The following is a 13,378-nucleotide window of genomic DNA, read 5'->3' as shown; positions in this document are numbered from 1 at the left end:
ATTCTACACTGGGAAATGGCCTTCTTACTGACAGCGCCGACTGTGCTACGCTGCACCGTAAGTATGTGGCTGAATGCGTGTGTGCTCAGTCGCTCCGTCACGTCTGACTCTTTGCGACCCTATGGACTGTAGCCCACCAGGCTCCTTTATCCATGGGATTCTCCAGACAGAATACTGAAGTGGGTTACCATTTCCTCCTCCAGGGGATCTTCTGACCCAGAGATCAAACCTGCATCTCCTGTGGCTCCTGCATTGCAGGCAGTTTCTTTACTGCTGAGGCACTGGGGAAGCCCCAATATCTAGAGGCTTTCTGTTTTAAAGAGGTTATGTTACTGCTTTTCAAAATCTAGAGTTTAAAACAAAAGCATTGCGTTGTATTAGCTAATTTGAATTTATTTTATTTTTGCAGGTTTCTGCAAAGTGTCTTCTCTGAAAACGCTGCAGCTTGGATTCCACCTCAGAGCTGTCTCTTTCTAAACCCCTCTCCCTACCACCATCACTGCCACCTCTCCCCACCCTGCACCCCCCCAAAATTTTTTCAATTTTCATAGTCATTTTCTCTCCTCCTGATTTTGCAACCAAAAGAAAAATTTTGCAGTTGTAACATCCTACCAATCCTAGTCTTTAAATCCAAGAGATAGGGAGAAAACCTTTTCTCCCCTTGATCTGAGACCATTCCACAAATTGACGGGCAGCCAGCAGCATTTGCTCTTTTGTAAGAATAACTGAGAACATCAACTGGAGAACACAGAATCCTTTTGAAATTCTGCCAGTTATTTGAAGTAACTTTGGCAGAGGAAAAACAAAACACTCAGTATCTTAACGTTGACAGTTGCCTTCTTAGGAGTTGGTCTCTAATGTGATTTTTAGTTACTCTGATACAATTTTTATTTTACAGTGGACTTTTTGTTTGACCACTGAGACCGAATTTGACTTAGATTCAACCCTAAGTGCTAACAAAGAAGCATTTCACCAAAGCAACCTGTTAGCTCTTCACATTTAGCTGGAATTTATTTTTAAGCTTTCAACAGCAGCACTAATAGTGCTCTAGAGAGGGTGTACTTGATTTTAAGTTTGCTTTCAGTATGGCAGCTGTCAGTATTGCCCTGGTTCGTGATGCCAAGTGGCTGACTTTGGAAGTGTGTAGAGAATTTCAGAGAGGAACCTGCTCTCGAGCTGATGCAGATTGCAAGTTTGCCCATCCACCAAGAGTTTGCCATGTGGAAAATGGTCGTGTGGTGGCTTGTTTTGATTCTCTAAAGGTGAGTCTCATCTAAATGCACATCATTTAAAATCGACACTTGTTGATTGCTGGGCTTTTTGAAATATGTTGTACTCTGAAATTAGTCAAGTTAATAATAGTATGAAAGTGGTAAGTTTGGGTTTTTTTCTTTTTTTATTTTTATTAGTTGGAGGCTAATTACTTTACAGTATTGTAGTGGTTTTTGTCATACATTGACATGGATAAGTTTGTTTTTTAAGGCAGGATGGAGACTTTGTATTTGTAGAACTCAGCCAGACTAAAGCACACCCATCAAAGCTCACTGACCAAGACAGATAGAGAAAAAAGCTCAAGAATTTTTGTAAGAGAGACTGTAGCCTTGCTTTACTTTACTTCTGTGTATATTATTTAGGTTTTTAATGCAGTGATCATAATCCTCAGATTAACTAGAGAAGTCCTTACTGAAATATAGCTCATTATCTATGTTACCGAAAGATACTTGGCAGGGACCAATCAGAGGGTAAATAAAGTCAGATGGAGAGAGTAAAATGTGAAAATCTCATCATCCAGGAGGAAAATGATGGCATTTTGAATTTTCTTAGTCAAAGTCTATTTTGAACCTTTAACTTGAACTTACTGCTACAGTACTAGGTTCATATCATTTTCTTCCTAAACAGCTGATTGACCAATTTCAGATTTGTGAGCACATTTTATAAGGAAAGTTTTATTGCCAAGGTTATCAAACCTGAATATTATGTAGTAGAGTACAAACAAATGTGAGGGAGGATGAGATTATATAGAATAGAACATATATGATTGCAGAACAAAAAATATACTGATTTCCATGTTTTATTCATGGTTATCCTTAAATTAAGGGTAAACATGTACAAATTAAAGAATAGGAGTTAAAAATGGTAATAGATACCTGGTTTAACTAATAAGATTTGCTATGATGCATTTGAGATTTTTTTTCAAAATATGTTAAAATGAATTAAGCTTAATATTAATAAGAACCTTTTCAATTTCTTAATACTGTTTTACTTCACCAAGACCAATTTTATCTCATTAACGTTTTTATTTATGGCAGCATTGGCTAATAGAGATGTATTCTTTTGTATGATCACTTATTCAGAAAACATTTTATCATGATAGCCTATTTAAGTATTTACTTTTGCTTATGTTGTAGTTGCTAGTTTTTGTTTCAAACCATTCCAGTTCAAGAATGGGCACTAGTTATAAAGATAATGGCAACTCCTAACATTGAAAATGTCTGAACTGCTCTTTTTTGTAGCAGATATTCTGACTAAAGGGCTTATTCTGTTTTCTTCATTTCATTTTCATTCAAGTTTCATCTATAATTATTTTACATATTATTTAAATCAAGGTCTTGGCAGTGTCTTGAATAGAAAAGAGCACTGGACTAGTTTGGGGGTAGGAGGGAAGGAAATGTCTTTTAGCCAGTCCATATAGAGGGTCCATCACTGCACTAGGCACTTTACATATCTTGTTTCAGAAGTTCCAGCCCCACTACTGTTTCTGACAAAGCTTGAGTTGCTTCATTTCTAATGTATGGATAATTCTTCTCTCCCTAACTTCCATGATTATTGCTGAGATTCCAATAAGATGACACAAATGAAAAACCATGTATCACTATAAAAATGAACTAAGGACTTCCCTGACAGTCCAGTGGTTAGGACCTGGTGCTTTCATGTCATGGCCCCAGATTCAGTCCCTAGTACAAATATACAGTGCCTTTAAAAAAATTAATTTGCCGTTTAGATAGCACATGCATCACAGTTCCATATCTGCATGAAAACTTTGCAGTCCTGTTATATTATTCCTTATCCATGATATACACAAAAACCATACCATGGTATGCATGAAAACGATGCATGAAAACAGTTGACCTAAGTGGGTGGCACTACTACCATATCGACAATATACAAATAACATACCTCGATGGTTACTGCAGCATTCACTACCTACTTTGAGTTTCTGTGATTGAAACACTTTTGGAACGTATCTGTGTACTGTTTCCTCATCTATGAGTGGTTAAATAACTGAAGCAATCACTTGATGAGTTTTGGGTGCCTGCTTTTGGTTTTTGGTTTTTATAAGGATTCTATTAGCACTAAGTACTCTACCAGATGATGATGGTTCTTTGCTTTCATAATAGGCATAGTAGCTAACAATATCCTATACTCATCTCATAATGAGGGAATATTAGGAAAATAAGGAGGTTAAGCTTGATGGCTAATTGTGCTGAAGTGCTGGGCCTATCACTCTATGAGTGTTGAGTATTCAGTGATGAAGCTTGCACCATCTTCAGTTGGAGATCTAGACACCACAGCCCATAGATTAATTTCCAGCTACATAAAAGAGTCTCATTTCATGTTGACATGAAACTTTTATGACTCAGTTGCCTAGTCTGCTTGGCACAATTGATTTCAGAAAGTATTGCTTAACCCATTCTGTGCCAAATTCTTGATATTACAGTTCACAATTAATCTAGGTTAGTATTTTTAGTGACTGTGCCTTGACTTTAACACAAGATCGTCACTGAAAATACCAACCCAAAATCTGTGATTGTTTTCATAGCCTGTGTTATCTTCCTCCATACTTGAAGCAGTGTGATATCTGCCACTTGTTATCCAGGAAGGATATAAATGCTGTCATTATCTAATTATGAAAGGTCAACATCCATCACATCTGCCCACCCCACTTACCACCTTGTGTAGTTTTTTAACAGAAATTTCCTGGCAGGGGCCTTAGCAGCTGGTATAGTCACAGGACAGCCATGTCAACCTATATACATTCCTAGAAGATGGGAACTGAGCAAGGAAAAACAGAAAACAGTACCACACTGTCTTAAAGTATTGCATATGATCACAAGCATAATAATAATATTTTGGCAAGTGAAACCAGTTGTATAGGTATATGGATGTGAATATCCTTGTAGGTCCTGAGTTAACTTTGTCATGAGTTACCAGTATATTCTGTGCGACTATCACTAGTCACAGCAGTTTCCATCAGTTTGAAATTTGATTATTTTTGACTGAATATTTACCTCATCCCTGTTTGCACAGGGAAAACTTAGCAGGAGCAGAAGACTCCTAGCAACATAATCCCAAGGGTTTCTGGATTATGCAAGTTTTAGAACCATTTATGAGCCTGATCAGAGAGGTCTGCCTGCACTGGAAAGAATACATAGATACCGCCTATCATCCTGAGACTCAAGGAAAGTAACATTTTACTTAAGGATCTTCTTACATTACTGACGTTAAAAAGGAAGTATCTTTGACCAGTAAAAGTCAGTGCTGTTTTGGACATTTCAAAAATCTCTCTTGAAAGAAAAATGGAATTACAGTCAGCATCCAAGTAAATACATATCGATGGCTCAGCCTCACTTTAAAGTTTTTATTTTGAAGTAATGTTAGGCTTACAGAAAAGTTTCAAAAATAGTATAAGGAGTTCCTGCATACTCTTCACCCAGCTTCCTGTAATGTCAACAACTTACATACCATACATAGCACAGTTATCAAAGCCAGGAAATAACTCTAGTTCGATACTATTAAGTAAATTAGAGACGTTATTTGAATCTCACCAATTTCCCTCCTAGTGACCTTTCTGGGCTCCAGAATTCAATCCAGGACCCCACATTCTGTTTGGTGATCACGTCTCCTTAGTCATCTCCAATCTATGACAGTTCTTCAGTCTTTCCACATCTTTCATGACCTTGGCACTTTGGCTGAATACTGGTCACTCATCTCATAGAATGCCTCTCAATTTGGGTTTGTCGACTGCAGTGTCATGATTTGATTGAGGTCGCGCATTTTTTGGCAAGAAAACCATAAATGATGTGCATATCATATTTGATTGTACTTGATGTATCTCCCGGAGAAGGCAATGGCACCCCCACTCCAGTACTCTTGCCTGGAAAATCCCATGGACGGAGGAGCCTGGTAGGCTGCAGTCCATGGGGTCGTGAAGAGTCAGACACAACTGAGCGACTTCACTTTCACTTTTCACTTTCATGCATTGGAGAAGGAAATGGCAACCCACTCCAGTGTTCTTGCCTGGAGAATCCCAGGGATGGGGGAGCCTGGTGGGCTGCCATCCATGGGGTCGCACAGAGTTGGACACGACTGAAGTGACTTAGCAGCAGCAGCAGCAGATGTATCTCCTCTCTCATGGTAACCTTTATCACCTGCTAAAGATGGTGTCTGCTGGCTTTTCTGCTGTAAAGTGATCAGTTCTCCTTTTGTGAAAATCGATAAATATCTTCATTTATTCAACATCTCGACATACCATTGATTGAAGGGTCACCCAGTATCCAAGCTGTCAAACTGTGGGAAAGTATCCATCTTAGACGTCTGTACTTACAGTCAATCAAGAAAGATAGGGAGGAGAAAATGGACCATAAGAGAGAAACAGCAGCGACTGGCCACCAGAAAGCCAGAACCCTGGGGAATGGAAAGCCCAAGAAATTTTGTGATGTGCTCGTCCTTGTCCCCTGCTCCTATGGGGTGGCCCCTGTGCTGAAGTCAGCGCCACCCCACCCCCCAGCACCTCTAACTCTGCATTAGGAAACAGACTTTCTGCCTTTTGTTTTCATGATAAATAACATTTCCCCCCAATTTAGAAAGTTATTCATCTTTATGAAGGGAAGGGAAAATACAAAAGAAAATTTAAAAATCATACACAAGAAGATAAAAATAAAAAGAAAATGTAATAAACTGTAATGAAATGTCATCCCCAGTACCACTGCCAACATTATGCATTTCATTTCACTCTTTATCGAATTGTATTTATGCTGCATAAACCTTGCCTTACCTTCTGCCTTCTTACAGACCTCTCGCCATCTCTCACTCCCACTTGCCGATCCTGCAAAGTCAACCTCTCCCTCCCTTTATCCTTCCTGTCAGCTTCAGATTTTTCCCAGAGTATCAGAAAATATCTAAATACTGCCTGATCTTCTCCCATCATAGACTTTTTAAAAATATACCAATGATCATAGTTATTTTTTTTTCTGATCAGAAAATAAAAGCATATGCTTTCTAGAAAACTGTAATATAGAGACAAAAATTTTTATGAAACCTAACCTGTAATTTCATTACCCAGTGAAACCCTTCCCATGATGGTATATGTCCTTTCAATATTTAATGAGAACTGTTTCTTTTTAAAAAAAAGTTTCACTTGTTCCATACAATGCAAAAGGCTTTTAAAACATAGGAAGGAATGGTATTTTATAAATATATTTAAATTAAAATATATTATTTTTCAAATTCTACGAGGCCATCGGAAATTATGTTTATGAGAACCATGTAATAATAATAATAGTAATAAACTCTACCTTCTATTGACTACTATGTTCCAGAAACTTTTCACATGCCAACTCTATTCCTTAACACTGTTTAGGCTTTCCCACTGATGGGTCAGGTTTCACCAGCTGTGTGGTCTTGGATAAGTACCCACCCTGCCTGTTCCTAAATTTCCTCTCCTGTGAAAACAATGTTCCTATTAGCACCCACCTCCTGAATTCCTGAGCGTTCAGATGTGGTGGTGGCTCAGACGGTAAAGAATTCGCCTGCCCATGCAGTTCGATCCCTGGGTTGGGGAGGATTCCCTGGATAACGGAATGGCTACCCACTCCAGTATTCTTGCCTGGAGAATCCCATAGACAGAAGAGCCTGGCGGGCCACAGTCCATGGGATTGCAGAGAGTCAGACACAACTGAGTGACTAACACCTGAGTTACTAAGCATTCAAATGTGATGATCCACGTAAGGCACTTGGAATAGAACCTGGCACACCACAAGCATTCCAGACATGTCTTTTCACCAAATAAAGTCCATTCTCCATTAAAGGAACCAGGGAATCCTGGGAGTAATGACTGATGCTGGACTGAGGGAGGAAGAATATGAGTCTGTGACATCTTGTGCTTCCAGAAAGTAAGGAAGTGCTTGGGAAAGGAAGGGGCCTGATAGCAGGACACTGGAGCCAACTTGAAGAAGCACCCAGTGAGCAAAGTGTCAAGTTCATGGAAGACGAGGAAAGACTGAGAAACTGTCAGAGATTGAAGATTAAATAAACCAGACAAATAAACACGATATGGGATCCTGGATTGGATCCTGGAGCAGAGAAAGCACATTAGAGGGAAAATTGGTGGAATTCAAATAAGGTCTCTAGTTATACTTAATAGAATTATAGTAAAGTTAATTTCCTGGTTTTGATAACTATGGTATGTATGATGGGTATATAAGTCGTTGACATTACAGGAATCTGAGTTAAGGGTCTCCAGGGGCACTCTGTACTATTTTTGCAATTTCTCTGTAAATCTAAAATTATTTCAAAGTTAAATGTTTTAAAAAGAATTTTCTTAGTCTTGCACATGCACCTTCTGTCTTTTGGTGCTCAGAAATACAGTGGAGTATTAGTTTTTTCGTTTTTCTTTCTTCTTCCTTTAAACTCTGGGTGTGGTAATGAGAAAGCTCTGAAATCCATGCAATGGCTGATCCTGAAACTCACCTCAACTAGCTAGATGAGTCGGATAACTGAAATAGTTAACGAGAGCTCTCATACCCATAACAGCGCTTCAGAAACCTAGCAAATCAAAAAGTGCAAATGTAGAATATTCAGTTGAGATTGTTACAATTTACAGATAGGAAACTAGAGGTCCAGTGAGGGGGAGAGTCCTTTGCCCAGGGTCACATAAGCAGTAATCAAAAGAACCTGAAAACTGCAGTGTTCTTCCAGGCATTTCAGTCTTTTTTCCCATGGAGAAGAAGGTGATAAGAGAAAACATCATTTGGGATTATTGTGTTTTGTTTCTGTTTTTGACCTTCGCAGCATTCATTTAATTCTGAGGGGAAACATAGAAACATAGTGCTCAAAAATATGGAACGCTTCACGAATTTTCATGTCATCCTTGTGCGGGAGCCATGCTAATCGTCTCTGTATCTTTCCAATTTTAGACTATGTGCTGTCAAAGCAAGCATTGGGCTATTGTTTTACTAAACCAAAAGCATCCAGCGCTTATGGTCAGACTGTCCCATGTGACATTGAGATGCCCTGCTTTCGACGTTGTGTGGTTCTCCTTTACTTTTTGCTGCTTTAGAAAGGGGGGAAAGTCATCTTTCCCTTTCCTAATATCCCCCTCGTTTGTTGTTTCACAATATTGTGTTTAGATGAAGACTTTAAAGTTCTTTTATTTATTTCTTTGACAGTCATTTTGGCTGTTAATTTTGAAAACAAGAAGGAAGAGGGTGTTTTATTTTTAGAGCAAGTTCTCTAACTTAGTAATACTGTGCTTTTTTAAATCACTGAGAGTCAGAACACTGAGCTGTCTCTACTCCCTCGCCCATCCTTCTCTCCAAACCCTGCACCACTGAGTTAGCTAGCCAGAATCGGGGATTGTAATGGGCTGTGGATCATGTATAGCTTCACTGCAAGAAACTCTTTGATGTCCTTTGCCGTTATAGATATACTCATTAGTACAAAGTCCTGGCCAGCTAGGGAAGTACCTGTCACAGATCAGCTGAACATATTGCAGTAGCAGGTCAGCCTTGTTATGGGTCAAATACAGTTTTGTAAAGGAACACAGAATCTAATCCAGTGAATTTAAAATGTTGTTTTATGGAAGCATAGCTCAAGATCATTTCTCACTACCCCTTGCAGCCAAGGCTGCAGTTGGCTGCATAGTAAGAAAGGAGTTGTGATATAGCCAGGGAGGTATTTTTCAACCACAATTTGATACCGTTAAGATGGACCTTTTGTCACAGGAACCCCATTTAGTATGAGAGATCTGAAGTTTGAGCACTGTCTACTATATGTCAACTCGTGTGTGGAAGAAGCTCTTTATATGTTAGGGACATAGATGTCTGATTTTACTTTATCATTTAATACTTCTCTCATGTCACATAGCTGTATAATCATTACAAATACTTTTTCTCTACTTCACGTTTTTGTGAAATGTGGATCCAAGATACTTTTGTGCATCTGGAAATAGCAATTAGTTCTTCTAGGAACATGACTTTTCTCATATAACATCATTTATTCACTGCTGTTTTTGCCCTTACAGATTAGTTTTCTGATTGTAACATCCCTAAGGTTGCCTTGTTTTCCTCTGTCTCAGCCTGCCACTTGATTGTTGACCTACAGGGTTATATATTCCAGAGGAATTTTAGCTGTCTGTTCTTTCCTCATTATCTCTAAATAATCTTTTCATTTTTTTTCCTATATTTCCTCCACTGTATAATAAGTCTTTGGTTTCTTAAATTTATGTTTTTTGTTCCTGTTCCTGTCTAATCCAGATTTGCAGCCCTGCGTAGGTTTTCAGTGTTTTTATTACTGTGCTTTCAGTTATCAGCACAGGGTCCAGTTTTACTGCTAGACATAATGAGAAGTTTAACTCATGCTTTTTCCTATCTTTCTTTATACTTTTTTCTTAAAAGTCAGTAAACAGTTCCATTTGTTCTACAACCTTTTATTTTGTAAATAATCTCCACCATTTAGATTAGCCATGTTGTTTAGAGTTCAAGTACATTGTTTTTCCAGTATTATTCATGATGCATTTCTATAACATGGCCTAGTGTTGTTTAGTTGCTAAGTCATGTCCACCTCTTTTGCAACCCCATGGACTGAAGCCCGCCAGGCTCCTCTGTCTGTAGAATTCTCCAGGCAAGAATACTGGAGTGGATTGCTATTCCCTTCTCCAGGGAATCTTCCTGACCCAGGGATCGAACCCGGGTCTCCTGCATTTGCAGGCAGATTCTTTACTGTCTGAGCTACTAGGGCTGTGTCGTGCCTACTCTGTTTAGTGAAGTAGATGTAACAATAGGATCCGTCAATTTTTTCAGCTGTTACTGCTTCATAAGCATGTCAATATACGCTTTCAGTTGGATTTTTTTCTATTGTAAGTGGACATTTGATTGTAGTTGAAACTCAAATTTGTATTTACACAGTGGGAATTGGTAGAAAATAGATATTAGCCTTTTGCTCCTGCCCATATTCTTGTGGGTACCCAGTAGACAGTGAAGGCAGTTTCCACACTGAAAACCATCCAGTGGCTTGAAAACATAGAGTCCACAGTGATATAACACATTTCCTTAACTAAGACAGAACCTGTGTGTTAGGCATGATTTGCCTGCTAACTAGTTAAAACTAAGGTTCTGGTTTCTGTCTTTAGCATGCAGAAAGGCAAACATAAAACCTTTTTTCTCTGCGACTTTAAACTTCACCCATCTTTTATATGTGTCTGGGTACACTGTGTAGGCAGCATTGTAGTATCGATCATCTCTTATTCCATTCCAAATACATTTTGGAGATTATATTTTTAAGATGACATTGTTTTAAGATCACACTGTCATACTGTCTTAAAATTTTTGTTCATCCTATTTATGAAAAAAAAAAAGTAACCCTGAAGTAACCATTTGAGAAGTTTGAATATTTAAAAACTCTTATGTGATTTGAAAACATTTGCTAAATACCTATCCCAGAAGTTGTTTTTCTGTTGCTAATGTTTATACTTATCATAGTGAAAGTGAAGTCCCTCAGTCGTGTCTGACTCTTTGCGACCCCATGGACTGTAGCCTACCAGGCTCCTCCATCCATGGAATTTTCCAGGCAAGAGTACTGGACTGGGTTGCCATTTCCTTCTCCAGGGGATCTTCCCAACCCAGGGATTGAACCCAGGTTTCCCGCATTGTAAGCAGATGCTTTACCGTCTGAGTCACCAGGAAAGTCCTAATACTTATCATATGCTTTGGTAAACGAACTTAAATCTTTTACTGTCTGTAAAAACATAATCTCTAGAGGTTTTTTTTTTTTTTTTTCAATTTCCTGGTTATTTCACTTTTTCTCTTAGCCAGAAAAGCATTATATATGGATGCAAATTCAATTTTAACTTCCAAGCAAATGAAAAAAACTTTTTGTTAATTTTATTCTGCTAGCACTCCAACAAAGAAAGGATTTTTCCAGCTTTATTGAGATATAATTGACATATAACATTGGTGCAAGTTTAAGGTATAAAATGTGATGATTTGATACAACTATATACTGGGAAATGATTACCACAGTATGCTTAGTTAACACCTCTGTCACCTCATATAATTACTTTTTTTGTAGAACATTTCAAGACTTACTCTCTTAGCAACTATCAAGTATATAATACAGTTTTGTTCACTATTGACTTCCCTGGTGGCTCAGATGGTAAAGAATCTGCCTGCAATTCAGGAGACCTGGGTTCGACCCCTGGGTTGGGAAGATCTCCTGGAGGAGGAAATGGCAACTCACTCCAGTATTCTTGCCTGGAGAATCCCATGGACAGAGGAGCCTGGCGGACTATAGTCCATGGGGTCACAAAAGAGTCAGACATGACTGAGCGACTAACACTCTCTCTGTTCACTATAGTCATGATGCTGTACATTATATCCACAGAACATATTCATCTTATAACTGGAAGTTTGTACCCTTAGATCATATCTTCCTATTTTCCCCACTCCCCTGTCCCTGGTAACCTTCCTTCTACTCTATTTCTATGGGTTTGGCTTTTTTTCAGATTCCTCATGTCAATGAAATGATACAGCATTTGTCTTTCTGTGTCTAGTCGTCAAGGTACATGCATGTTGCCAAAAAAGGATTTCCTTCTTTATCATGACTGAATAATATTCCATTGTATATGGTTTGGAATATTGTCTTGTCTTTCAAAGATGCCTTAGAGGTACTCTTCATCAATACCTCTTTCTTCAGTGAACCACAGATGTAACCATGGAAATCTTTGATGTGAAGCATGGTGTCAGCAATGGAATAAACATAGAAAATGCTGCCTTATAATAACAGCTCTGAAAAGGACTCCTTGTGTGGCCTTGAGCAAGTCATGAGAATCCTACTACCTCTGTTTCTCTTCATCCAAGAGCATGGAATAGCACTCAATTTGTAGGATTATTGATTATGGTTTACTACAAGGATTTTAAATGTTAGGGATCATTAGCTGCTGAAAGTCCTGTTAAATCCATTAAGAGTTCTATATACACTCAATTCCTCAAAGAAATTATTCATTCAGCAAATATTTATTAAAACCTACTTGTTAGGCAAGGACTGCACTGAATACAAAGTTGTGGAAAATATGGTCCCTGCCTGACTTCCTAGTAGGAAGCTGCTTGTATTATGTGCCATAAGCCAGGTACAAACTAATTATGAAAAGAATCCAAGGGGGGATGCAGGGGGCTGAAATTACACCCAGCTGTGGTGATTAAAGAAATAGTCATGAAAGTGGTACCATGTGAGATATTCTTGGAAGGAGGGATAGGAAGAGATTCCAGGCAGAAAGGATAGCCTCAGCAAAGATGGAGGAAAAAGATGTAGCATGGATTTGGGGAGTTGAGTGTTAAGTCAACCTCTGAAGTGTAGATCTTATGTTGGTAGAGGAGTAGCCTTAAAAGGAAGTGAGGTGTTTGAACTTGATTTTGTAGCTCTGAGGAATCTGACAATTTTTAAGTAGAGAAGTGGCATCATCAGCCTATGTAAGATGAGTGGATAGAGCCAAAGAGACTGGCAACAGGGGAACCACTTAGAAAGCTCCTGTTGAAGCTTAGAAAGCTTGATATTGATGAAATGAAATGATAAGAACTTGAATTAGCGGGAAGGAAAAGTCACTGATGGGTTTGAGATGTTGTTCAAGTCAACATGGTTAAGTAAGAGGGGGTTGAAATTTTACTTCTGCTTCCTGCTGTTGTGTTCACCTCAATATCCAATTTCATCACATTTGATATGACGATGTCTCAGACTTTTTTGGGGGGTTTCACATTAGATGATGTCATTTACCACCACCGCTTTTGTGCCTAGCACACATAGTACATATTAGGAGCTTCAAAAGTGTTCATTGAATGAAACATTCCCACTTTGTTGCATCAGTTTGACAGAGGAAGAAGCAATATGGGCTTCCCTGCAAGGTGCCAAGTCATCTCTCCACGTGTGTCTATACTTCTGCTCCCAGTTCACTTTCTACCTGAATATGAATGAAAATTGTGTACACCCATGTGTCAACATTGCTCACTCAGCCACATTTTAACCTAGATTTGATGGCCTACAGATTGCTGATTTTTGTGAATTTCTGTCCCTTAGCATTATAGAAATGTTCCTTGGCCAAGCACCTTGG

At 38.7% G+C, this 13,378-nt stretch overlaps 1 protein-coding gene and 1 non-coding gene across 10 annotated transcripts in view; one reads left to right on the top strand and one right to left on the bottom strand.

Annotated features, from left to right (window-relative positions):
• MBNL3 (muscleblind like splicing regulator 3) overlaps positions 1-13,378 on the top strand; it is a 117,431-nt gene that overhangs the window by 51,266 nt on the left and 52,787 nt on the right. For all 9 annotated transcript variants that reach the window (XM_070462283.1, XM_070462284.1, XM_070462285.1 and 6 more), the window contains exon 2: positions 410-1,262. In XM_070462283.1, the coding sequence (XP_070318384.1) occupies positions 1,086-1,262 (177 nt within the window). In that variant the 5' untranslated portion in view covers positions 410-1,085. The remainder of the gene's footprint in view (positions 1-409; positions 1,263-13,378) is intronic.
• LOC139033343 (U6 spliceosomal RNA) lies at positions 8,113-8,215 on the bottom strand. The gene has a single exon (XR_011485928.1). It is a non-coding gene; the product is annotated as a U6 spliceosomal RNA (small nuclear RNA).

The sequence above is a fragment of the Odocoileus virginianus genome, unplaced genomic scaffold (genome assembly GCF_023699985.2).
Source record: "Odocoileus virginianus isolate 20LAN1187 ecotype Illinois unplaced genomic scaffold, Ovbor_1.2 Unplaced_Scaffold_2, whole genome shotgun sequence".
NCBI classification, from domain to species: Eukaryota; Metazoa; Chordata; class Mammalia; order Artiodactyla; family Cervidae; genus Odocoileus; species Odocoileus virginianus.
Note: the sequence above shows the minus strand (reverse complement) of the source record. Positions and strands in the feature narration are given on the sequence as shown.